General features: G+C 45.2%; 1 protein-coding gene across 8 annotated transcripts in view; it reads right to left on the bottom strand.

Moving 5' to 3' along the window:
* PHC2 (polyhomeotic homolog 2) overlaps positions 1-27113 on the bottom strand; it is a 635967-nt gene that overhangs the window by 203950 nt on the left and 404904 nt on the right. For 6 of the 8 annotated variants that reach the window (XM_069240302.1, XM_069240300.1, XM_069240304.1 and 3 more), the window contains one exon: positions 1908-2368. In XM_069240302.1, the coding sequence (XP_069096403.1) occupies positions 1908-2368 (461 nt within the window). Of the gene's footprint in view, positions 1-1907; positions 2369-14614; positions 14657-14821; positions 15055-27113 lie in introns of those variants that run through there. The other 2 variants (XM_069240308.1, XM_069240307.1) reach the window with 2 other exon arrangements.

The raw sequence follows: 27113 nt of genomic DNA on the forward strand, positions 1-27113 counted from the left end.
TCCCTTATGTGTTAGGCAGGGCTGTCACAAAGGGAGGGAATGCACAGGCAGGCCCGACACTGCTCACTGTAGTTTTCCTTCACAAAGGCAGACATTTGTGATATTTTCAGGACAAGGCAGGCAATGTCAATTGGCACTAGTTGGCAGCATGTGCTATAGCTGCCTATAAATATGGCCCTGGGCATGTATTTTGTTGACCGAGGTTCTCCTCAAGGCATTTGTGACCCAGGCCCAAAAAAGCTTCTGACAAAACTAGTGCTGCATGCTCTGTAAATGGCCATGTTCACCACCTGCACTGTAGTTTCCAGTGCAGTCTGGCTGCCAAATAGCTTGCATACAAGCAATGGTGCAGCTCTGCTGTTCCTTGGCTGGACTGCTCCATGTCTTACTATCTGTGTACTGGCTTTAATATGGCAAATTCCTACTCTATAGTTTACGGTGTACATTAAGACCCATTGATTCTGCATGGCCGTGAGCTAGTAACTGGCTCTGTATGAGTGGTGGTTGCTTCATGGCTTTCTGCATGTGTTGATTTGTCTATGACTTCACAAGAGCCTTAGTTCACAGCTTAGCGTACATTTGTTAGTTTGGCTCTTTGTGTGTTTTGACTGGTCCATGCTGCTCTGACCATCAGAACGTTTTACCTGTAGACTAACATGCCATTTGGGGTCAATTACAGCTAAAGGTTTTTTTGATATATCCGATAATTCAATGCAAAACATTCTAAAGGAAAACCCAACAGACCTCACAGAGGTACCAGTCACCCAGGAGCCAAACAGATTTGTTTTTGTTTTTTTCAGTAATATGGGCCACTCAACAACACGCTTCCACATCAAGATAATGTCTAGCAGCTGCCAAAGGCGCACCCTGCTATGGCGTTCCCAGCAGTATATTGTCATGATTTACAAACTAAGACACAAATGTAAGACTGGTGGACTTTTATTTTTTTTAAATATTTTGTGTTCAAAACATGACATGTCTTTTTTTTCATACAAACTGAAATCGTTTGCAAATAGAATGTTAATGCTGACACTATTATCCTGGCCTTCAGTGAACTGTTTGTATTTGAACTATTATTTGGAACCTGCAAGACTATTTCCTGTGGTGCGAAAAGCCATAGTTGTTTTAGGGACATAACTATGGTCTATGCTTAGGCACAAGTTTAGCATTAGGTTTAGATTTATGTCTCCGAGTTAGTTAGGGTTCATTTTAGAGTATGTGAAATGAGTAAGGGTTTAGGTTTCAGATCAGCATCACAATGAAATTCGGGATTGGCACAGAGTGAGTGCGAGTCTTGAAATCAGCTTTAGGTTTAGGGAATGGAAGGCCTAGGTTTAGAGATTACAGATATTTTCAAAAGTATGCACTTTGGGATCATATTTCAGGATATTTTGCACGAAGACGCAGCTGAATGTTATAAACACCTATGATCCTGGATGAAAACGGATTAACCAACATCTTCATGTGAAGCGCTGAATGAGCTAAAAAGGTAGTACCGAAGCTTACCCAGATAAAAACAACACGGATACATCTGTATGCATTAGCTGCATGCAACTGGCAACAAATCGAACAGGATAGATTGTAGCTATATACTTATTACTGTCAGTGCCCACTATGAACAGGCAATTTTAAAGAGTAAATTACAATCAGTTACATGTTACTTATTAATGCGGCAAGTATCAGCTTATCGGAATAATGCTTGTCCGAGTAAATCGGAGTTTACCAGCAGCAGATTAGATCCCGGTACGATTGATCAGCTTGCAGATGCAGCCTTGCAAAAAAACTCGCACCCATGCTATGCAAAGCCTACCTGATTGGACTTGGATGTCCCCAGTGGATCACAATACAGTGGTTACAACATTGCAAGTAATGGTCTCAATACCGTAAATGCAAAGTTAGGAACTCACCGCTGCAGGCGCGGGCTGTATCTGCAGGATAACGGCTGAGGCCTGTGGAAGCTTTCGCTGTGTACCATGGTGGTTCAGGCATGCTGGATGCCCATTCAGAGTCCCTGTCTCGTGCCCCTGTTGTGCTGCCAGTACCATAGGTTGAAGGCCTGTTGCAAGATGAGGGGAAGGAGGCACCTGCTGGATGGTGCCCTGCTTCTGGGCACTACAGAGGTGGAACTGAGGCGGTGGATGCTGAAGCGTGGCTGTAGAGGAGAGGGGGGCATGATGGGACTGGATGGATGTAGCCAAGGTAACTGATGGCATCACTAGACTCTGTGCCTGCGAAGGCTGCTGCGATGGTGCACTAGTCTGCAGGAGCTGGGTGGCCGGCCGTGGCTGAATCTGTTGTTGTATCACAAATTGATGTTGGATTTGCTTCTGCTGCTGCAGGAGGTGGTGGGACTGAAGGTTGGAGTAGGCTGCATAAAAAAAAAACATAAAAAGACTTTAGGACATTCAAAAAATACAATAGTGTTTCTCTGTTCAACAAGGCCATAGGCGCTGTTCAAACACAAATCAAAACATTTTTTACCATCTAATTGCACTGTACTGAGAGCACAGGATTAGGATGAACCAACCATCTAAAAGCTCCTGCTACAGACAAGTGCCCTCTTTCTCAATTTGAGCCTTAGATCAGCTATACAGAAGAGACAGTTAGCTCTCCCTGCCTCACGTGTGAAGCTATGTTAATAAACATATGATTTCACATCTTTTTCGTCCGGCTTCCGGCTTCCCCCTTCCAAGTTTTTCTTAAACGTTATTGGGTTTACAACATACTCAGGACTGTTGCCACATATAGATGAACACTAACCAAACAACAAAGTAAAAATAAACGTAGCAACTACATACATTGGGTGCAATAATCTACCACCAGTACTAAAAAAGTGAACTTCCTAACTCGCAAGAAGTAGTATGTGGGAGGCGGTGTCATTGTTCAGGCCACATGGCACCGCACAACAGTATTCCATCAACATCCACCCATTGGGGTTATTACAATATGAGGAGGCAGCATGGCAGCGATGCTCCTCACTGTGTGCCCATTTCGCTAGCAAACTGTGAGAATAATTCTACAGTTGTATGCAGGGCAGCAGTTGGTCTGGATGGTGTAAAAGGCCGTAAATCACTGTAGCAGTCTACTTAACGTCCTGGTTCCTCCTCCCTATTTCCTAAGACTACATGGTGTGGAATAAACCGCCTGTCTGTCCAAGGGGCTTGTGGCTATGGGAAGGCAGGGATCACAGTTTATTTCTAAATGAAAAATATTATTTTGCTGGACAGACAAAACACAAGCTCATCCCCCCCCGTTACGCTTCAAAAGTATAACTTCTGCGAAAATGTTAAATCTGAACAGTCTCGTTCCCAGGGGCTGGACGGACAGAATACCAGTGTTTTTCAGGCTATGAATTCCAACCGATCAGACACATTTGGTATCATGAGAGCCTGCACATATAGTGACTTGCTGTGGAGAAAATTTCAGAGAAATTATGGAAATAGTTATGAGTGTTTAATGATGTCCATCGTTTTTCATCAATAGACTTCCCCTTACGCTTCTGTTGGACTTTGGTTCTATGTATGACAGCGGATATGCAGCAGCTGGACTAAGTGGAACCATCTGGAAATTGTATTTTCCCCAGTTATAGCAGGACAGGGAGGAGTCAGGGAGAGTGGGCAAGGGTGTAATACTTGGAAGTGCCAGGGGAAGCCAGGGGGTACACTGGGGGGCAAGGAAGGGTCGCTTCAGATATGTTCCATCCTGACAGTGAGGAAGGGTAACAGTGTGAGCACATCATTCACTTATCTCATTCAAAGAAGCTATTAAACGTCAATGGAAAGTGGTGCACCTGTCTTTGTCATTAATGTCCTGCTATCCAGCAGAACAGATTGCCTTTGAGTTTTCACTCCCTGAAGCTAAACTTACACGTTGGTTGTTGATATTTGTCTCTATTAGAAAGGAAAAGGGTGTGCTGCTTAAACATGGTGGCCAAGTGTTTTCAATAAAATGTTCAATTGCAATAACTTTAAAAGGGCATATAATTGTAATAGAACAAATAGGTCCTTTCTAAAAGTCAGGTATATTTAGAACAGGTATAGAAACCCTCTTTAGTTGTAATGCACATCGCAGGAAAACAGGATTCTTATTGGTGCTAAGAAAAGGGACTATTGGCTTTTATTCAGTGCTTTAAATGGGCAGGTACTCTCTGGTACCGAGTACCTGCACTATTTTGATTTGAAAGGGAGAGTACCTGCACTTCTCACCATTGCTGCAATACATTAAATGGGAGAGTACTGGTACTTCTCAGAGCAAACAGGTACTATAAATAGTAAGTTCCTGCACCTCTATATTCCTATTTAAAGCACTGCTTTGAATTAATTTAACCTGAAACTTAATTTGAACAAAGAATAACAAAAAAATAATAATAATAATAAAGAAAGGAAAGAAAAAAAATCACTGGAAAAGTATTGGTCCGCCAACCCTAAAGTGGTGTTCTATCCAGTTGAATGTGTACATAAGAGCAGGCAAGTATCAGTCATGCACAGTGAAAGAGAGTCAATAGCTGAAGTAGATTGACCCCCTACTCTATACTGCAGTGAGTGGAAGCAAATTGTGTATGGCAAACGAGCAGAATAAAGCAAGGAAGGAAAATGGCTGACAATGCTAATCGCCAGAAATATATTTTTAAATGGTTTTTTTTGTTTTAAACTTCCATCAGGCTGACGAGATGAGTCTAAGCTAAACTTAAACAGATAGCATTCTTCGACTGTGAACTTGGCCCTTTATGTCACAAAACTCATGATTCTCTGATACAAGTGAAAATACCACCTGAGCGTTAGATGTAATAAAAGCACAAGTGCTGACCTTTCTCACAGAATGGGCCTTTAGCCGGACGCCATGCTGCGGCTAGTTAAAAGAAACCCAGTCTGGAAACAGTTGTAACTGTAGGTTAAAGTGTCTTGTCTGTGGTACAATCGGTTGCGGATCTATGGGCGACCTCAAAAACTTTCTTTATCCATCCATAGGTTTATGATGTTATGAACATTCACGTTTTAGTTTTGTGTGTATTAAATAAGCCTTAACTGCAAACCTACCATACCTTTTCAGTCTGTTTCAGAGTAGCTTGCACTTCTGCTGCCAGTGCTATACTTGTCCTGTGCTTTTTAAAGGAAGCATGCACTTTACTTGACATTGTTGAACCTAGTGAGGGTATCTAAGTTTAACGCCCATAGCTGCTGGATCCCGGACAGCTAAACATTTCTGAAAAGTAGACAAAATTCTGAATTCCGTAGGGGGTCATTTGTGTAGATCCTACAAGGTTTTACTACGGAAAATAACAGCTGAAATAAATAATATTTAAATTAAGATGAAAAAACTGCCATTTTTCTCCACGTTTTACTCTGTAACTTTTTCCTGCGATGTCATATTTTCAAAAGTAATATATAGTTAAGTCTGCTCGACTCTTCTGGTTGCGGGATATATAGGGCTTGTAGGTTCATCAAGTACCCTAGGTACCCAGAGCCAATAAAGGAGATCCACCTTGCAATGGATTTTCATTGTATACTGGGTGTACAGCAATTTATTTGGTGAAATATAAAGAGTGAAAAATAGGTATCAAGGAAACCTTTGTATTTCCAAAATGGGCACAAGATAAGTTGTTGAGAAGCAGTGGTTATTTGCACATCTCTGAATTCTGAGGTCCCCATACTAGCATGTGAATTACAGGGCATTTCTCAAATAGACGTATTATTTACACACTGTCTTACATTTGGAAGGAAAAAATGTAGAGAAATACAAAGGGCAATAACACTTGTTTTGCTATTCTATGTTCCCACAAGTCTTCCGATAAAAATGGTACCTCACTTGCATGGGTAGGCCTTATGCCCGCGACAGTAAATGCAACATGGACACATCACATTTTTACATTGAAATCTGACATGTTTTTGGGAAAGTGCTTAGCTGTGGATTTTGGCCTCTAGCTCAGCCGGCACCTAGGAAAACCTACCAAACCTGCATTGTTTGAAAACTAGACACCTGGGGGAATCCAGGATGGGGTGACTTGTGGTTCAGTTACCCAGAATCCTTTGCAAACCTCAAAATTTGGCCAAAAAAACCCACTTTTCCCTCAGATTTCAGTGCCGCAAAGTTTTGGAATCTGAGCGGTGACGCAAACTTCCTTCTATCTAGCATTCCCCCAAGTCTCCCGATAAAAATGGTACCTCACTTGTGTGGATAAGCCTAGTGCCCGGGACAGGAATTGCCCCAAAACACAACGTGGACACATCATATTTGTCCGAAGAAAACTGATGTGTTTTTTGCAAAGTGCCTAGTTGTGGATTTTGGCCTCTAGCTCAGCCGGCACCTAGGAAAACCTACCAAACCTGCATTGTTTGAAAACTAGACACCTGGGGGAATCCAGGATGGGGTGACTTGTGGTTCAGTTACCCAGAATCCTTTGCAAACCTCAAAATTTGGCCAAAAAAAACCACTTTTCCCTCAGATTTCAGTGCCGCAAAGTTTTGGAATCTGAGCGGTGACGCAAACTTCCTTCTATCTAGCATTCCCCCAAGTCTCCCGATAAAAATGGTACCTCACTTGTGTGGATAAGCCTAGTGCCCGGGACAGGAATTGCCCCAAAACACAACGTGGACACATCATATTTGTCCGAAGAAAACTGATGTGTTTTTTGCAAAGTGCCTAGTTGTGGATTTTGGCCTCTAGCTCAGCCGGAACCTAGGAAAATCTACCAAACCTGTGCATTTTTTAAAACTAGACACCTAGGGGAACCCATGATGGGGTAACTTGCGGCGCTCTCACCAGGTTCTATTTCCCAGAATCCTTTGCAAACCTCAATATTTGGCAAAAAAAACACTTTTTCCTCACATTTTGGTGATAGAAGTTCTGGAATCTGAGAGGAGCTACAAATTTTCTTCCACCCAGCATTCCCCCAAGTCTCCCGATAAAAATGGTACCTCACTTGAGTGGGTAGGCCTGGTGCCCGCAACAGGAATAGATCTCACAATGGTCAATGTTGGTCCTTACATGAGGGCAACTGTTGACCCCGGGGTGATCCATTCCTGACACAGGCAGTAGGTACAGGCACTCAAGTGGAGTAGCATTTTTATCAGGACAGGTGGGGAAACACAGGTTGGTAGGAATTGTATGGATCCCAGCATACTCCTGTAGTTTGTGTAACAGAAATACAAGAATAAAATTCGTTTTTATTCAACATTTCACCTTTGCAGGGTATTCTGGGTAAGAAAACTTTGGGGAATCCACACAAGTCACACCTCTGTGGACTCCCCCAGATGTCTAGTTTCCAGAAATGTCTGGGTTTGTTAGGTTTCCCTATATGGCCACCGAGCCCAGGACCAAAAACGCATGTGCCTGCCTTACAAAACCAGGTTGTTTTGTGATAGATAATTTTGATGTCTCCACAATACGATTAGGGCAGTGGAATTTGGGGCTGAACTAAATTGGGGAGCTCCCAAGAGAGCACTCTCTCTGTGCTTGCCACCGCATGCACCTGCTCTATGGGTTGGGCTAACCCGCTACTGTCCCGCTGCACAGACTGTGCTTGCGAAGGGACAGCAGGACTGTCCTTATCACCTCTCTCATAATCAATGGAAGAGGAGTTATTGAATGGGACTCTCGACTGAAAAATCACTCCCAGAACCTGCGCCATTGTCCTATCCCTCAGATGCTGTTCTCAGTATCTGAGATCTCAGTCTCTGATCCTACGTCAGAGCTGTCCTCTATAACCTGGGTGAGGGCATGAGCAGCAGTCATCCAACGAGATGCCATCTCTGCTACTGGCTAAACTGTTGCTCTAAAACACTACCCTATGTAGACAGTCACAAAATTGCTGGTGGGTGTGTTTGTGTGATACGTGCAACAGTAGAGGTCACCTTACCTTCGCTTCTTCCCTCAATCAGAACGTGCTTTCAAGACACTCAATAAAAGACACACTATTACTTCACCTTGTCACATACCAATCGTCACAGTCTTTAGCGCCTCTAGCGCCAAGCCCAACAGTCATTATTGGTGCTCCAACTCCGAAGACCTCCTCCTCGGATTCCCACACTACCACCCAGCAAAAGTGCCCTTCATCTCTCCATAGCGCAGTTAATGGCTGACTTTACAAATCTACTCAGCTATTTACATAAAATACAGATATGATCTTTGCAGTAGGCATATAAACTTTCTGCACACATTTATGGCATCAAAACTGCCACTAGACAAAAGTCAGATCCTTTTGTAGCAGAAACATTATCATAAGACTTACTTTACTTATTTATTGCTGCCTAAAAGCTACAGTTGAAGTATGTGCATTGCTTTGAAGACGCAAGCTGCAACTGCAGGAGAACTGGTGGTGAATATATATATATGTATGTAAAGAGAGAGAGAGAGAGAGAGTGTGAGAGAGAGAGAGAGAGAGAGAGAGAGAGAGAGAGAGAGAGAGAGAGAGAGAGAGAGAGAGAGAGAGAGAGAGAGAGAGAGAGAGAGATATATATCACTTATATACGTCGGTGTGGTTTTCCTGCGGGACAATCGCAGCCCCCAGGGAAACCACACATGCGTTGACAAAAGTGATATATATATATATGTATATAAAAATGTATATATAGACACATACACATATATATATATATATATATACACACACACACACTTGTATATATAGATATATCTACATATATATATATATAGATCTCTCTAATTTTTTTTAATAGCTGTATGGTTTCCTTGGTGCCCGTAGTGGCCCCCAGGGAAACCATACAATTATTTTAAAAAATGATTGCCCCTACAGGGGGTCGCCCTCCTCACGGGCGACTCCCTGTCAATTTATTTATTTATTTATTTTTTTAATGTTAAACCCCTGGGGGTTGCGATCGCACCACCTAGGGGCAAACCGACCTTTAAAAAATATATATATATGCCCTGGCCCGTTTGCCAAGGGGGCCAACCCCCGCCAAGTGACATTCCTGGTGTCTAGTGGGGGTTTCCTGGCCCTCGATCGCGGGAAGGCTGTTTGGGGCTGTTTTTCCCATCGGAGCAGGAAGCGGCCTATCGGAGAAAACAGATAGTGACGTCAGCGCGCCACTTCACAAAGGGGCGAGTGCGGGGGGAGACACAGAAGATCTTCCGTGTCTCCTGGGGTATTTTTGAACCACCCCTCCCTGGTGTCGGCCACTGGTCGTGACCAGCACCACTGGCTGACGCCCGCACTGTAGGGGTTAAAGACATATTCACTGTTCTACTTGTGAGTCCTGGCTTACTGTATACGGTAAAAGCTGGCACTGCTGCTTCCTGCGCTGTACTTGGCGCGTGCATGTGTGCACTACTTGCACTGCTGCTGCCAAGGCCGTAAGAATGCTGTGTGTTTTGATGAAGCTTGGTATTACAGTTTCAGTATCAAAACTCGAAATCACAGACATTGTCAGATCCTACGGACTTAATATAGTTTCATACGTTGACGACCCTCAACTAATCCTCTCACTCACTGAAGATCCCCACAAAGACAGCTTCTGCAATGCCATGAACAATGTTGCAATGTGGATGAAAAACTGCTGCCTCAAACTAAACACCAACAAAATTAAAGTCCTGATCTTTGGTAAGAATACTTCTGTATAGAACCACAGCTGGTCGCCAGCATAACTCGGACCAATGCCCCCTCCATCAGACCATGCACGAAACCTCGGAATCATCCTTGACTGCCAACTACTCATGAATTGACAAGCAAATTCAGTTGCCTCCTCTTGCTTCTACATCCTCCGTATGCCCTGCCGAATCTTCAAATGGTTCTCCACGAAAGCCAGAAATATAGTCATGCACACCCTGGTCACCAACCGCCTCGACTATGGCAATGATCTCTATGCCAGAGTGTCCTCCCAGCTACTTAAAAGACTCCAGACTCTACAGGACACCACAGACAGACTGATCCTCAACCTCCCCAAGCATCACCCCACACCTCAGGAACCTCCACTGACTCCCCGTCCAGAAGAGAGGTCAATTCAAAATTGTCACACTCGCACACAAGGCTCTCCACAACCTAGGGCCATCCTACATCAACCATCAACGGAGCTTCTACGTCCCAGCAAGACAATTATGCTGTGCCTCGCTAAACCTCATACACACCACCCACATCCATCGCAGCCACAGAAGGGGCCACTCCTTCTCCTACACAGCAGCCAAGTCCAGGAACAGCCTGCCCTTCCCCCTTGGGGCTTTTTGACAGAGACACCGCACCCTCAGCATCCAGATACCCTTCAGGGTGATAGTGATGCACTTTACAAATGCTATGATTAATTGATTGATTGAAAAAGCCAAAAAGATTTGATTTTGTCAATGCTGTTGCAATCTGCAACAGCTGTCACTGTTTTAGTGCATAGAAGTCTTAACAAGCCAGTTACAGCAACACGTCTGAATCTAGTAATCCTTCACTTCAATGTTTCTCTTTAACTTTGTAACCCTTTATGTTTGGAAAAGAAAAATAAGAAAAATCTGCATTAAAATGTACACGGCCACACCCACCTTCTTCACACTGCCAGTATACCTTCAAATAAGTTGGGTGATTGAAGGTTCAGACTTTCAACTTTAAACAATGGTAAAATGAAAGGAGTGCTACTAACTTGTTACCGACCAGAGATAAAAGCCTTGGTTTTGAAATCTGATCCAAAGTCTGAGCCTCAACCAAAAAAAAATAAGAAGAAGAAGAACGCAAGGAATGTGCCTTGAAAAGTTCCTGACTGATCTGGTAAAAGTGCAGCATCAAATTGATAGTCCTCGGCCCTCTGCACAAGACTTTCTGCAATGGGTTTTGGGGACCCAGATCGGGGAATCACCCAACATTCTGTCAATTTACTCCCGGCCATGAAATATGGCTTATTTCCTATCCATGCAATACCTATCCTCCTTCCGCTAATACTTCCTTACAGAATCAAAACGTGTACCCTCTAACCCCAACCCATTTCCTCAAAGAAAACATGACGAGGCACCCCTTTACTGCAACTCTCGTTCCACACCCCACATATCTCAGAAGATACTTGGCAATTTAGAAGTGCAACGTATCGACAGGTGGAGGTATGAGAAAATTAAGCATTTAAATTACTGTACCTAGTTAACTAAACACCTCTGTGATTTTGTCGCTTCAAGTTGTCTCGTCTTGTTCATAAGCTAGCTCTAGGAAGCCCTGTCCTTGTCTCTCTCTCTCTCAGACAGCACCTTACAAAAGTAATAAGTACATTTTGCATAAATCAGAACGGTTACACAGTGTTGGTTGCTTTAAAATACAAGAAAACAAGGCTTGGCCACTACAAACTACTTTGCCTCTCCCACAGACCTTCCGAATATAGATTCCCTTTCCCTCCCAGCCCACCTGACAGAGCTCTAAAGTTTCCCAGGTTCATGTGGGAGGGGCTCTTCCAGCCCAGGTTTTTGCTTTGTCTCCTCAGAGAGGGTGGAAAATGGAGCAGATATGTCCCCCGAAGTTCCAGGTCTCAAATCCGTACTGCCTAATCCAAAGAATACACATATGAATAATAATATACCAAGCGACTGCAAGAGAATACTTGACGCTCCATAAAACACAAAAAGAAAAGAAAAAAGGCCTATGGTCAATGTTTTAGCACATGGTTCAGGATAGCTGCTGGGTCTGTCTCTCTGTTAGCAGATAAGCAGAGCACTGCATCGTAACTAATCTTATACAGCAGTTCTTACTCCTGATGAGGTGCTGAAGCGTTGTGCAGATGTGCAGCACATTGGCCTGGGAAGAGCACAGGATGCGACACCAGCTTGCCATGTGGCCTGCATGGGTAGTGCTGATGGTGTGCATAAGAACCAGTCTGGTTCGATGATCTTGTTTTTACCTGTGCCTGAATTTGAGGCAACAAGGGGTGAGAGAGAGTATGCTTAAAGATAAGATACCAGGTCATAGGGTATTTCTGCAGGTAGCCATGTAAGAAAATACCTACCACCTGATATTAGAATCTATTAATTAAAGGTACACCAGGTTAGGTTTGGGACTTTTCTATTAATAATAAAAGGCAGATGTACTGAGGGTGTTCACTGTGCCCTGGCTGGCTCGGGTGTGTGGATGGCAGCAGGCATTGCTCTTAAAGAACCCCCCCTCCAATCTTTTTTCTGATAGCTTTGCTGTGAGTCACACCATTGATTTCAAGTACCTCTTAAGAAAAAGGGCTGCTATGCTGTCACTTGCTAAAAGAACGACCTACACAATGTCCTACGAGCTTGTAAATTCATATTACTTCCCTGTAGAAATACCGCCACATTGCCGAACTCAACAGCTGCCTTGCCAATTTGTTCAGCTGATAGTGACAAACACTGGGAGAGGAAGAATCTCTCGCTGGAGACCGGCGAGTCCAGGTCCGATCCAAACCCAAGGGCTCGAGGATAAATGCGGAGCAGGTTTAAGGACACCCTAAAGTTATCTCTGGGTCTCACGACGTGCAAGCAAGCAGTAACGGAGTAAGATACTCTGCTGTGCCAGAATATTCATTTTAAAGTATCACTCATTTTCTATGGCATCCTAGCGAGTACCCGCCAGACCGGAGCGCTCAAGTATCGGCTACTTCACAACAAATATGGCATTGTCCGAAAACCTGCAGTTAAGTCTGTTCCAACAGCGGCATCATCTGCAATAGCTTATTTACAGCCACTGCCCTGTGATGTGCCACACGCGCGAGCTGACTGACAGATATAAATGGGCAAAGCTATTCGTGAAAGCGCGCCCTCTCCCCAACAACTGCGGACATTCTCACCGGCCTACAAAAGCTCCCTGGGGGCTGGAGCGGCGGGCGGGGCTGGAGGACAGTTTAATTCATGCAAAAAGCAGATTCGCCATACCCCGGCTACCATCTTCAGCGACAATGGGAATCTCAAGCAGACACTCGCATAAGAAAGGGACAACCGTTAATGGAGGAGGGTGAAATGGCGTCAGTCCTATCACACCCCAAAGAGTGATATTTATAAAGTGTGAAAGTCTTCAAGGTTGGAGGTCCTAATGAGTCACATTTTTGTTGAATTCCTGCGAGAGGCTTTAGAGGACATTTAAGTTTTTTTTTTTGTTTGTTTAATAAAATGAATCTACCATATACACCCCCGTCTTGCAAACGCCCCCGCCATCGCCATTCGTGCCTCCTGGACATGACTGGATTGTTTTATATACATCGCAATCCTTTTGAATTTCTCAACCCCCTCAGGTGTTGCCGATACAATTTTTAGAGTTGGGGTGCTGGCAATAGACAGTACTGGCACTTCTCGGAAGGAAACAGATACTCTAAAAAGAGAGAACCAGCACTTTTATGCTTCAATTTAAAGCACTGCATGTAACATCCATGTATGAATTGGAAAACATCTGGAAAACATATGTCCTTCTTCCCCGTCTATTCCCAAGCAACAGTGTCACTAGTTAAAATTAGAAATATATGAAACATGCAATCTGGGGTAAACGCAGCTCTCCGTTCTAAAACGATTGGCAGCACTTTTTCTAACGAAGATACCTGTCACGAAAAGGTTTGTAGTTACAGCAACTGTAAATACTTCGGGACTAAAAAAAAAGGCATCTTCAATGTTAATTCTCCATCTGCTGTCCACCAAGATGGATGGGGGGGCTGCAGCACAACTGCAAGTCTCCGATTTTCTTAACCCCCCTGCAATCCTTCTCCCGTCACAGTTGCGTGAAAAGGGTACCAGCTCCCATAATATAAATAAGGCAAATTTTCCCCATTCGCCACCCTTACGGGTTATTAAAAACATGTTCGCGGTGCAGTGGACTCTCACGCGGTCACACATGCCAAGCCCCGGTGCAACTGCACCCGTTGCACTAATAATAGCTGGGCTCCAAGTACACCCCATTGTGTAACTTCCTGGTTCTTGCAGTAAGCCACGAACCATCCCTCCGGCTCTCCTGGATTCTACAACGGCCTACAACAAAAACAAACAAAACGTGCGGAAGGACCAGATAAGATGAAAAAAGTTCAAAAAAAGTAATGAGCGGGAAAGTGTTGTGGGCAGGAGAGTAAGGTTTCAGATCACAGCCTTACCAGAGAACTATACAATAATGTTAGCTTTTAGAGGCTGTGCTTCCGAGCTTTTATTCATGGTTTTCTAGAAACCAAACTTTACTTCTAAACAGATAACCGGGTTCTCCACTGCTATCCTGCGTGTCGCGCCTCCGCGTTCTCCCGCGTGACCGGGGACTGGCAGCATCCGAGAGGGCGTGGAGTCCACAGAGACCGGCCAGCCTACACACATCCTGACTCCCACGGCCACTCCCGGTCCCCCAAGGCGCACGGGGGTGCAGCAAGCCAAATAGGGCGTTCCACACATGCCAAAGTACAGGATTGCAACTGCGGTTATGGGAATGCGAATGCTACATAAAATACAATAAATTGCAAGTGCAACATAAACAAGCTGGGGACAGCCTTACAAAGGGAACTACAAGCTAGACTCGACGTTTCGATAATGAAAGCCTCCCTTCCGTCACGCCACTCAATGTTATGAGAAGGGTACTGGGAACAAGCGAACGTGGTTTGGGGAAATATGACTATTTATTTGGAAGTTATTGCCTGTAAACGGTAGGTTGGTCTGAGGATGAGTCAGTCACATGTTACAAGTGTTAAGAGTTACTTAAGTGAGCGGCTATGCGTACCCCCACACGGGCCTTTCACACGCACCACCATGCCAGAACATCCCTCCGCAGACCAGACCACCTCTTCCGGTGAACTTTCCTCCAAATTAGTCACATGATCTACGTCCTTCATGTTCCAGTAGCCCAACCGTAAGCTCTTTCTTATTTAGTTAAGCGCATAAATGGTTATATAAATATGTAGTTTAAAACAAAACCCGACAAAATTACCTCACGTGTGGCAGCAGACATATCTTGTCGGCTCCTGGCACATTTAAAGGGCAAGCAGAGGCCTCACACAGTTTTAGTTCGCCCCTTCCTGAATCCGCACTCACTTCCCCCAATTCCTGCTCTCTGGAGAACAGCAGAAACAAATGAACATTCCTACCGCTCATCTCACAGCAACTAAGAGGAAACCCCAGGGACATAAAGGGGCAGGGAAGGCCCTTCCGCCTGCTCCTTCACCTCTGCCACTCAAGCATGCTGCTACTGCCTCCTGGGGCTGCTGGCATTACAAGCTTATTGTATTTGCATAAGAAAACACAAAGCTTCCCTCTGTGCTGGCTCTGCGGCCTCGGGCAAACATAGACCTGCCAACAAAAAAAAAACATGCCAGCAAGGAGAACTGATACAGTCCTGGCTTTCGTCCCTCTTTAGAACAGGGGATTCTGGGAGCGGTAGTTTCGCTTCTGAATAGGATGCTGGCAACCTGGATCTTATCGGCCATCCAGTAACCCGGTGGTAGTGAGGAATATGGTTTTGGATGGTCGGGCCTTCATGTTAACATATCAATTAAACTACCTGTTTCCTGTCGTGTTTGCCAAAACTTTAATTTTCTCATCTCAAGGCTGACAAATATGCACATCTTTCCCAACTCCCACAATTGAAACTCTTACCCACAAAGGCCAGCTTCTCTTTTAACTAAGAAAGGATGCATTTCCATGCGTTTCTAATTCCAGGGATTGTGTTATTTTTAACCAGCACTGTTCACTGGCCCCTAACTGCTTGGCCAGGCAAATAATTAACTTCCAATTAGGGAGAGCTGATTTAGAAAATTCAAGCATAACAAAAGGATGTTTTTTTTATTTACAGTGGGGAAAACAGCGCGGGCTTTGCGATGAAACGTATACGTATGGTATGACACTCAATATGTTTTACACGGGTCTCGGAAGAGTGTAGAGTAGTGATACGATAATATGCGTGAGCTTTCCTTCGTCTTTAAAAAGTAATCACATTTCCCACTACAATGATTCTACAGTATGGTAATTCCGGAATGCACCCTATTGATAGGCGAAGTAATGAGAAAAGTTATTGTGCCTAGTTAACTAAACAACTCTGTGATTGGTCGCTTCAAGTGTCTCGTCTTGTTCGGAAGTTAGCTTTAGGAAGCCCTGTCTTTCTCTCAGACAGCATTTTACAGAAGTAATGCATCACATCTTCCCACAAACCAGAACTGTTACAGAGTGTTTGCTACTTTAAAATACAACAAAGGAATGTCTGACCACTACAAGCTACTTTGCCTCTCCCACAGACCTTCCCAATGTAGATTCTTTTCCCCTCCCAGCCCACCAGACAGAGCTTTAACGTTTCCCAGGTTCACGCGGGAGAAGCTCATCCAGCCCAGGTTTTTGCTTTGTCTCCCCAGAAAGGGTGGAAAGTGGGAGAAGATTTGTCTCGGGCAATTCCATGTCCCAAATCCAGCGACAAAAACCCATAGTTGCACAGTACAGAGGTGGAATTACCAGCAGGAACTAGTGACTTAATTCCCTGTAATTTGGGTACCTCTGCACCAAGCAATTCGTAATCCCGTCTATAGGGGATTAACTCTCGTTATCAGCATATTGAAACCTCAGCGAGCAAGTGCTGTATTTATAATAACTGATTTTGGTTTTGAAATATGCGGCTCCCAGAGCCAGTGGTCTGAGCAGATGGGTCGCTCTCTTGCTGGATGAGGTATGTGGATTTTTTTAGCATTTGGATTGTTCTGCAGCATTTCCTTCACTGCAAAACTTTATTGGGATGCAGGTGTGCGTCCATAAAAGTAGACAAACCAAAAATAAAACATGATATACTGAAGTGCTCATTAAAAATACAGATTAAAAGCAGGCACAGTTCCTCCGCTAAGGTGGAGGAGCGTCGCCACCGCCAGCACCTGCAAACCTTTTTGTAGTAAAACGGGCGGGCCACGAGCTGTGACGAGCACAGCACTCCCTATCATTGCGCATGTATGTTTGTCCAGCTGTCTCAGTCTGGGCAAACACACATGCGCACTGTGCTCTCTTCGGCCCGGCACTGTGTTGCTGGACTCGAGAGAGCAGGGACCGGCTCCCAGTGTCCCTCGGAGCGCCCTGGCTGTGCGCTCCCAGCCAATCCTAAGGCTGCTCTGAGCAGCGTCAGGATGGGCTGCAGGGTAGGCTGGGAGCTTGTGCCTGCAGCAGAGGAGCTGCGCAGTGGGAGCAGCGGTGACAGTGCAGGGACATTTTTTTTTTTTTTAAACCCACCGAGTCCTGCCCCGCCCCTACAAAGCACTGCAAGCCACACCTGATTAAAAGTTGCAAAATAGATACTCATTTAAAATGAAAAAAACAATAAAAACAGCAAGACCAATATATGTAAGGACATAACAAACCAAGAAATCAGTACATAACCCAAAATGCATTGTGCTATAAGAACTTACGGCGGCTTTAAAAAAAGAGAGGACATGAAGACCGGTCTCATCATTCATCAACTGTTGTAAGAAGTTAAAGACTAAGCTGCACTGCGTAAAGTTCTGAGCCCTCAGAAATGGAAATAAAAATTGTTTAGTATATATTTTTTGTATGAAATTCACAAAAAAAGGTAAAATGCCATATTTGGCTGCCCAGATCTAACACCACAGGGACATATGCTGGAGGTGAGATTTTTTTGGTAGCCCAGTGGAATAACAAGTACTTGATGGTATCTGCCCTGAAGCGGAATAATGAACATCTTTTACGAACACCCACATGCACTAAACAAATGTTTGGTTGGCACGCTGTTAAGCCTCAAATGCTGATAGACTGTGAACCATAGCCTTACCATTTCCACAGGAAGTCTGTGTAAACATAGCAATGTTTTCACCTCCTTTTTAGTTAAACTTCCACTCGAGGGCGGATGCAGCAGTCCAATCGCTTGAAAAGATTTCCTCACATACGCTGGGTATACCAAGGCTCTTGTCACATGCCAAGGAATCTCTGATGATGTCTCTATTAAGGGTACCTCCTCCGTTCTCCAAATAGACAGCCACAGGAGTAAAGGATGGGCCCTAATACCATTGCTCAGATAAGACCGAGCCAAATCATTGTGGCAAATAAGATGGGAGAAGGATATGGGGGCAGAGAGAACCTTTCTGCAAAAACGATTTTCCTCCATAGGTATAGCTTCACAATTAGCAATATCCCCATACCTCTGCCCCATAAGTTGTGACAGGCAGGCACAGAGTTGCATATATATGCAAAAGCGGTGGAAGTGCCTGCCCCCCACTCACCAGAGGGATGAGGTAGACTCAGAAGTGAGCCGACTGCCCTGGATAGCTTCAACTTCCGCTGAGCAATCCTATTTACCCAGGAGCCGGCTGAGTTAAACATAACCTTGAGATATGACATCATGCTTGTTCTTTCTAGGGGGTTTGCACCAACAGCAAGAGTATGGATCTGGTTGCGCTTAGGCCGCAGGCCATATCATATGTCTTCAAAAAATTAGTCAGGAGATCAAGATCTGCCATGAATTGGATAAAACAAGACCAACAGATGCAAAGCTTTTGGTGTACATGCCATCAGCATGGCATCGTAGCCATACAGCAAGGAGGGAAGTGAGATACCATGCACCTTAGTGACGTCTGGAGTGATTGTAGTTAAGTAGGGACTTAGTTCATTAATAAACAAAATACACAATAATGGCACCGACACACAGCCTTGCCGCACATCACAAGAAATTTTGAACTCTTTGGACACTTCTTCATTAGACCCAAACCATAATCTGGCCTTCATGTCCTCATGGAGGGAGGCCAAAAAGTGCATAAGTGCTTCATCCAACTTTTTGGTGAAGAGTCACTGCTAGAGCTTCGAGCAGTTCACACAATTAAATGCCATGGTCAGATCCCTAGGAGCAAGATACACATATTCGCTTGGCTACAGTGTATTTGCCTATGATCAAGTTTAAATTCATGCATTGCTCTATTGTACCTATGCGGCTTCTAAATCCATACTGACAGGTATGTTTAATAGCATTATTTATCTGAGGCCTGTAAGGAAATGCCTCCTTGGCATGGTTACCCCCTGACTTTTTGCCTTTGCTGATGCTAAGTTTTGATTTGAAAGTGTGCTAAGGCATGCTAACCAGGCCCCAGTACCAGTGTTCTTTCCCTAACCTGTACTTTTGTTTCCACAATTGGCACACCCTGGCATCCAGATAAGTCCCTCGTAAGTGGTACCCCTGGTACCAAGGGCCCTGATGCCAGGGAAGGTCTCTAAGGGCTGCAGCATATCTTATGCCACCCTGGGGACCCCTCACTCAGCACAGAAAACACTGCTTGCCAGCTTGTGTGTGCTAGTGGGGATAAAAAAATTCGACATGGCACTCCCCTCAGGGTGCCATCCCAACCTCACACTGCCTATGCAGTATAGATAAGTCACCCTTCTAGCAGGCCTTACAGCCCTAAGGCAGGGTGCACTATACCATAGGTGAGGGCATAAGTGCATGAGCACTATGCCCCTACAGTGTCTAAGCAAAACCTTAAACATTGTAAGTGCAGGGTAGCCATAAGAGTATATGGTCTGGGAGTCTGTCATGCACGAACTCCACAGCACTATAATGGCTACACTGAAAACTGTGAAGTTTGGTATCAAACTTCTCAGCACAATAAATGCACACTGATGCCAGTGTACATTTTATTGTAACATACACCCCAGAGGGCACCTTAGAGGTTCCCCCTGAAACCTTAACCAACTATCCGTGTAGGCTGACTAGTTCTAGCAGCCTGCCACACACCAGACATGTTGCTGGCCACATGGGGAGAGTGCCTTTGTCACTCTGTGGCTAGTAACAAAGCCTGTACTGGGTGGAGGTGCTTCACACCTCCCCCTGCAGGAACTGTAACACCTGGTGGTGAGCCTCAAAGGCTCACCCCCTTTGTTACAGCACCACAGGGCACTCCAGCTAGTGGAGTTGCCCGCCCCCTCCGGCCACGGCCCTACTTTTGGCGGCAAGGCCGGAGGAGATAATGAGAAAAACAAGGAGGAGTCACTGGCCAGTCAGGACAGCCCCTAAGGTGTCCTGAGCTGAGGTGACTCTAACTTTTAGAAATCCTCCATCTTGCAGATGGAGGATTCCCCCAATAGGATTAGGGATGTGCCCCCCTCCCCTCAGGGAGGAGGCACAAAGAGGGTGTACCCACCCTCAGGGCTAGTAGCCATTGGCTACTAACCCCCCAGACCTAAACACACCTTTAAATGTAGTATTTAAGGGCTCCCCAGAACCTAGGAACTCAGATTCCTGCAATCTAAGAAGAAGAGGACTGCTAAGCTGAAAAACCCTGCAGAGAAGACGGAGACACCAACTGCTTTGGCCCCAGCTCTACCGGCCTGTCTCCACACTTCTAAAGACACTGATCCAGCGACGCTTTCCACAGGGACCAGCGACCTCTGAAGCCTCAGAGGACTGCCCTGCATCTAGAAGGACCAAGAACTCCAGAGGACAGCGGCCCTGTTCACCCAAGACTGCGACTTTGCTACAAAGAAGCAACTTTGAAACAACTTGCGTTTCCCGCCAGAAGCGTGAGACTTGACACTGTGCACCCGACGCCCCCGGCTCGACTTGTGGAGAACAATCACTTCAGGGAGGACTCCCCGGCGACTGCAAGACCGTGAGTAGCCAGAGTTGCCCCCCCCTGAACCCCCAAAGCGACGCCTGCAAAGGGAATCCCGAGGCTCCCCCTGACCGCGACTGCCTGCCTCTAAGATCTGACGCCTGGTAAAGACTCTGCACCCGCAGCCCCCAGGGCCTGAAGGAACCAACCTCCAGTGCAGGAGCGACCCCCAGGTGGCCCTCTCCCGTGCCCAGGTGGTGGCTACCCCGAGGAGCCCCCCCCCCTTGCCTGCATTACTGAAGAGACCCCTGGGTCTCCCATTGAAACCTATTGAAAACCCGACGCGTGTTTGCACACTGCACCCGGCCGCCCCCGTGCTGCTGAGGGTGTACTTTCTGTGTGGACTTGTCCCCCCCCCCGGTGCCCTACAAAACCCCCCCTGGTCTGCCCTCCAAAGACGCGGGTACTTACCTGCTGGCAGACTGGAACCGAGGCACCCCCTTCTCCATTGAAGCCTATGCGTTTTGGGCACCAGTTTGACCTCTGCACCTGACCGGCCCTGAGCTGCTGGTGTGGTAACTTTGGGGTTGCTCTGAACCCCCCACTGTGGGCTACCTTGGACCCAAACTTGAACCCCGTAGGTGGGTTACTTACCTGCAAAAACTAACAAACTCTTACTCCCCCCAGGAGCTGTTGAAAATTGCAGTGTCTAGTTTTAAAATAGCTATATGTGATTTATGTGAAAACTGTATATACTATTTTGCTAATTCAAAGTTCCTAAAGTACCCACCTGCAATACCTTTCATTTGAAGTATTACATGTAAATCTTGAACCTGTGGTTCTTAAAATAAACTAAGAAAATATATTTTTCTATACAAAAACCTATTGGCCTGGAATTGTCTGAGTGTGTGTTCCTCATTTATTGCTTGTGTATGTACAACAAATGCTTAACACTATTCCTTTGATAAGCCTACTGCTCGACCACACTACCACAAAATAGAGCATTAGTATTATCTCTTTTTGCCACTATCTTACCTCTAAGGGGAACCCTTGGACTCTGTGCATACTATTCCTTACTTTGAAATAGTGCATACAGAGCCAACTTCCTACAAGGCCCATTCCTGAAACCTTTTATAAGCAACTTTGCCAAGTATTTTAACAGATGTGTCAATGAGTGAAATTGGCCGACAGCAACTAGGCTGTGACTGATCCACTTTTTTGAATATTTGGACGTTAGTGGAAGTGAGCCAGGAACTCAGTATCAGGGAATGAACCAGATTATTAAATACGTTAGTCAGTAACGGAGCCCAAAGTTCAATGTATCACTTTATCATATCAATGGGGACTGTGCCTGGACCAGATGCATTCCCATGAACACTCTGCTGAATGGAGTTGCATGTCCACCACTGTGGCGTGGTATATTTTAGAAAAATGGATCTCCTAAACCAGACTAGAGATGTGGCAGCATTCAAGGTTGGTGACACCAAATAATGTCCCAAGAACAGCTTTAATAGTAGGGAAAGATCATAATGCCAGGAAAGTACTCTACTAAAAATGAAATTGTTCAAATGAAAGGAGGTTACCTCACTGAACACTGCTCAGTATTTTACAGTTAAATTAAGACTGACAATGAAATGGAAGATGCAAGGATAACATTTACAATAATGCAATGAGGCCTTACTGAAGGCAAGGACCTGTGAAAAGTTCTAATCTTTTAGAACACTACTACAGTATGTGTTTTGTTTTTAAAAGGCAAAAATGGTATGCACCAACATGAGAGACTGGGAAGTTCATAAATTGTTTACCAAGTAATGTACAACCCATACACACTCTTAATGACACACACAGCACTGTCCAGGAGTCTCCAGCTGATTGCCTGGAACAGTCAGGTACACATGTTGTTGCGACCCTCATACTATCACCACCGAGAAGAGTCAGGTACACATGTTGCTGCGCCCCTCAGACTATCAACACCCTGAAGTGGAGAAAGCAACAATGACAAGCATTGCCAAAGCCAATAGGTCTGGAAGAAAAGCAGAGCTTTTGGGAGTGGGAGCCTGGGGAGTACAGGAGTTATTCTGGGGGGTTTATGAGTTATAATGTCTTATTCTGCATTGAGGATGTTGCCGGCCCCAGGGTTGTAGGTCGACAGATGTGTATTTCGACTGACTGGCCACTGCTTTAAACAATCAAGAGAACCGATCCACAAAGCCAATAGGTCTCAACTGTGCAAGGATTACTGGCTATGCCAATATGTTTTAGCCATATTGTACACCTGTGTGACTCCTGTTCAGCATGGATAAAAGTGAGTGTGGTAAAGGAGAGTGACGTGGTGTTTCAAAGTGGCGTGTTGAGGAGTAGAGTGTAGTGTTCTGTAGAGTGGACTGTTGTAGAGAAGGAGAGTGTCTTAGGGTGAAGTGGCGAAAAGAAAAGTGGTGTAGAGCAGACTGGCTAGGATGCATTGGTTTTGAGTGACGCAGAGTAGAGTGGCATCGAGTAGAGTGGCATAGAGTGCAGTGCTGTAGACTAGAGAATAGTGTTACAGCATAGATTGCAGTGGCGTGAAGTGCAATGGCATAGAATGGAGTATCACAGGGAGGAGTGGCACAGTAGAGTGTAGTGGTGTAGAGTAGGCTGCTTCAGAGTAGAGTGAAGTGTCAGTGTGGAGTGGTGCAGACTAGAGTGGCGTACAGTGCAATAGTAAACATGAGAAAGTTATTCACAACGCATGCTCTGTATGAAGAGGGGGCTGATCAACCAAAATAAGAAAAGGCTGAAATGTCTGAGAAGTAAACCTTTAATACTGCTTACAACAAAGCCTTACTAGGGCAAGGGTAATAAAAAAACGGCATCAGAAAACGTAGCATTCAGAGGAGCTGCTTTACCTCACCGAGGCACCTTGGACCAACCGCCTAAATAGATGAACTTGGTAGAAGAGTGGTGAACACCACCTCACATCCAACAGAAGTTTAAACATCTTAGCTCGTTCTGCTCAATCTCCTCAAATGGAGCAGTAGATTGTGGAAGCCTGGATTCAATTTCTTGCCCTGCTGCTGGGACAGCTGACCTTCCCGAAGAGGAAGCCCAACAGAACAGCAGATGCTGGTGGTCTTCAGCTCTGAGTATCAGACTCTCCAGGCCCAATACTAGGCCCTGGTGAGCCATAATATCAATTGCAGAGATTAAGGGTTGTGATGTAAGATTTTCCTGTTGCTTGTTGATTGCAGGCCTGGGTCTGACTTGAATTTGATCAGTGTTTGTGCTGAAATGTTCAATAGACAATTACTGATTTTAGGAGTTTATTCTCATATAGATCATTTTTGGAACTGCTTTTCTTGATAGCTTTGTGGCCTGCTAACAGCTAATTGCTCCCATAGACACCGGGTACATTTGTGTATCCCAGGGCTACATTAATCTTTATCAGGGTCTTTTCTTCACCTCCATTTTTCAATGCTTGACCCTTGCTTCCCTCTGGGGAACAGAAGATTAAGAGGCTTCCCCCTCTTGCGGCCATGTCTGACTACAAGCCCTTTGATCAGGGCCTTGAGGCTTATGGACCTAATGAAGATGAAAATTATTATGATGAAGGCTTTGTTGAGGTCATTGACCAGTCAGTCCAACTCTCACTCAATAAAACCCTTACTTCTGCCCTTCAGCTATTTTTAAACGGCTTGAAAAACTTTCTGGAAATCGTGCTGCCCTCTCTCCTACCCCTCCAGCAGGCTGCAACAAATTGTTCCAATGGGTTTTAGGTGAACATACCTGCAGTACCAAGAAACCTTCAATATCCCAGACCCCTCTGACGTCCTCTGGCACTGATACAGATGCTTCATCTTCCTCTCACCAATCTAAAGCCTCAAAACCTTCCAAGAAACGTAAACGTTCCCTTCCCCCAACCTATTCACATTTGAACCCTCTGACATCTTTCATCCCTGAACCTCTGCCTGGATCAAAGCCCCTGCGATTACGGACAACATGCAACACCACCTCTGCAAGAGCTTTGAGAAAGAGGTCCATGCCAGACTTAGAGAAAAGTGCCCTAGGCCCGACCTTGCCCATAAGACGTCGCAAACTCCTGACATCAACTCCAATATGCTTACCTTTCTAAGGAAATTCACCAAGTATCCCATGAATGGAATAGACAGAGCTGTCAGAGTTTTCAGGATAAGTTACTGGACATTTCTGGCCCATTTTCAAAAATTCTTGAATTGGCCCTTCACACTCAAGACACAGGCACCCCCATTAGCCCTGATGCTCTGGCAGGGTGGACCCAGCAAGTGATCTGTCTACTGGGCAATGCCAGCTGAGCTCTGGCCTCTGAAAGATGAAAATCGGTGCTTCTGAGGATTGATCCTCAATTGGTGAACTAGCTACTACTGAACTCAGCCACTTAGCCGAAGGTCAATTGTTTGGCTACAGATTTGTCAAAGACATAGATAAATGTGTGTATACGTTCGCTTCATTGGACAAGGCCCAGTACTCTCTGAAAAGGTATTCAATCCACTTTTTGGCCGGACCGGCCGTGGCAGAGGATGGCTGACAGCCTGCTTGTTTACCGACGCAAAGCCAATACTAGCAGGATCCTGCACAAGCAGGCTTCTTCCCTTCCAGGCCCTGGGGCTCCCGAGGGTGTTACAATAGAGGCATCTACAGGGGCAACCAAACTTCCAACAACCAATCCTCAGGTAATGATTCCTCCTCTTCTTTCAAATCTTCCCTTGGGGGGCAGATTACGTCACTTTGCACATAACTGGGCCAGGATGTTGACAGATTGTTGGGTATTGAACACGGTTCAAGGTTACCGTATAGAGCTTTCTCAGGTGCCTGTTCAAATCTCCCCTATCATTTCTCTCCTTTTTTCACAACGAGCCATGAATTTCATAGACTCCGAAATTTAACTTTTGGCGAAACAGGTTAATGCACCAACTTTTCATTACCCGAGGAGTTTTTGTAGCAATGTGTTCTTGGTTCACAAAAAGGGTGGAGGTCAGAGGCTGGTTCCCAACCTCGGACAGTTCAATCCCTGGGTGGTTTTGTGCCATTTCAAGATGGAGGGTATCACTTTCTACAATACCTGCTTCAGGAAATAGATTCAATGGTACATCCAGATCTCAAAGATGCATATCTATCTGTTCCTGTCTTTCCCCCACACAGGCGTTATCTGCAATTCCAGGAGCCGAATCAGTGGTTTGAGTACCTCTCCCTTTCTTTTGGACTCTCCTCAGCCCCCTGGGCTTTCACAAAACTCATGAAACTAGTGGTAGAATGTTTAAGGGACTTTGGTGTCCGTATGATCGTCTATCTAGACAACATGATTCTTATGGCACAAGACAAAGCTCAACTCCTGATGCATCTGTCTTGGGCGGTGTCCCTGTTCCAGGATTTGGGGTTCATAACCAATTCTCAAAAATCCATGATGATACCTTCACAGCAGATAGATGTCTTGGGGTTCCTAGTGTGTTTCGGTCAAAATTCAACTTCTTCTTTCCCCTCCAAAGGTGAAATCTATCAAATGGGAGCTAAAGATGACTGTACAATCAGATGGTAACTTTGAGATCCCTAACACGGACTGTGGGTCTGTTAGCTTCCTCTATACAAGTGATCTTTCCCAGGCTGTTAGACTACAGAGCCTTTAAACACTTAAAAATCCATTTACGTCAGAAAGGTCTGAACTAAAATGCTCAGGTTCCCTGGACTCCCAACACTCAGGAAGAACTCTAGTGGTGGCTTCTCCATATGGAAGCCTGGAATGGCACAGCCATTTTCAGGGCAGTGCCGGATGTCGTCATCGAATTCGACGCAGCTGTTCGTGCTGGGATTTTTCCACTGGTGGGTGCTAGTCATCAGAAAAGTTAGGGTTTCATATAAACTGCCTGGAACTGTTGGCGGAGTTCTTAACCATAAAGTCTCTCTCGCCCAAGAAAAGCAATTGTTGCATCCTACTGCAGATGGACAATGTGTCCCCAGTTTGGTACATCTATCGATTGGGGAAGACAGGTCTTGCCTTCTAGCCAACATAGCCAGAGAGTTTGGGCATTTATGTCTCAGTCAGAAGATCGTCTGAATGCTCAACTGAAAAACATTTACAGTTGGAGACAGGACCCAATGGCTTCAGCCACGGATGCTTTCCTGCAGAATTGGTCAAGTGAACTTTTTCCATAATTCCGAGAGTTGCAGGTCAAGCCCGATGACAGTCGGCTTCATTAGTTCCGATAACACTGGTCTGGAAGACAAAACCTTGGTTTCCGGCTTCCCTGGAAATGTCTGTTTCTTCCCTTGCTTCTTCCTGTATTCCCACGTCTTCTCTTAGATCCGATGGGCTCTTCTCACCATCTTCTCCTCCAGGGCCAGCTAGTTCTCATGGCTTGGAAAATATCGGGAGACATGGCCAGATCGAAGGCATTTTAACGACAGCTGCCACTTTTACACAACATGTTTGGGCTCCTTCCACCCATAAAACAATATTCTTCTGCATAGAAGAGATGGGTGGGGTGGTGCTTTCAATGGGATATGGCACACGTGAGATCCGACTTGAAAGATGATTTCAAATATTTTTCCGGAATGTGCTGAATCTGGGTTATGTTACAGGTCAGTAAATAATTTCAGGTCAGCTTTATTAGCTGAACACAATCTCATTGATGGTAAACAGGTGGGTATGGCCCAATTGGTGCGTAAATTACTTATAGGTATCTGAGTGGC

The sequence above is a fragment of the Pleurodeles waltl genome, chromosome 6 (assembly GCF_031143425.1).
Source record: "Pleurodeles waltl isolate 20211129_DDA chromosome 6, aPleWal1.hap1.20221129, whole genome shotgun sequence".
NCBI classification, from domain to species: Eukaryota; Metazoa; Chordata; class Amphibia; order Caudata; family Salamandridae; genus Pleurodeles; species Pleurodeles waltl.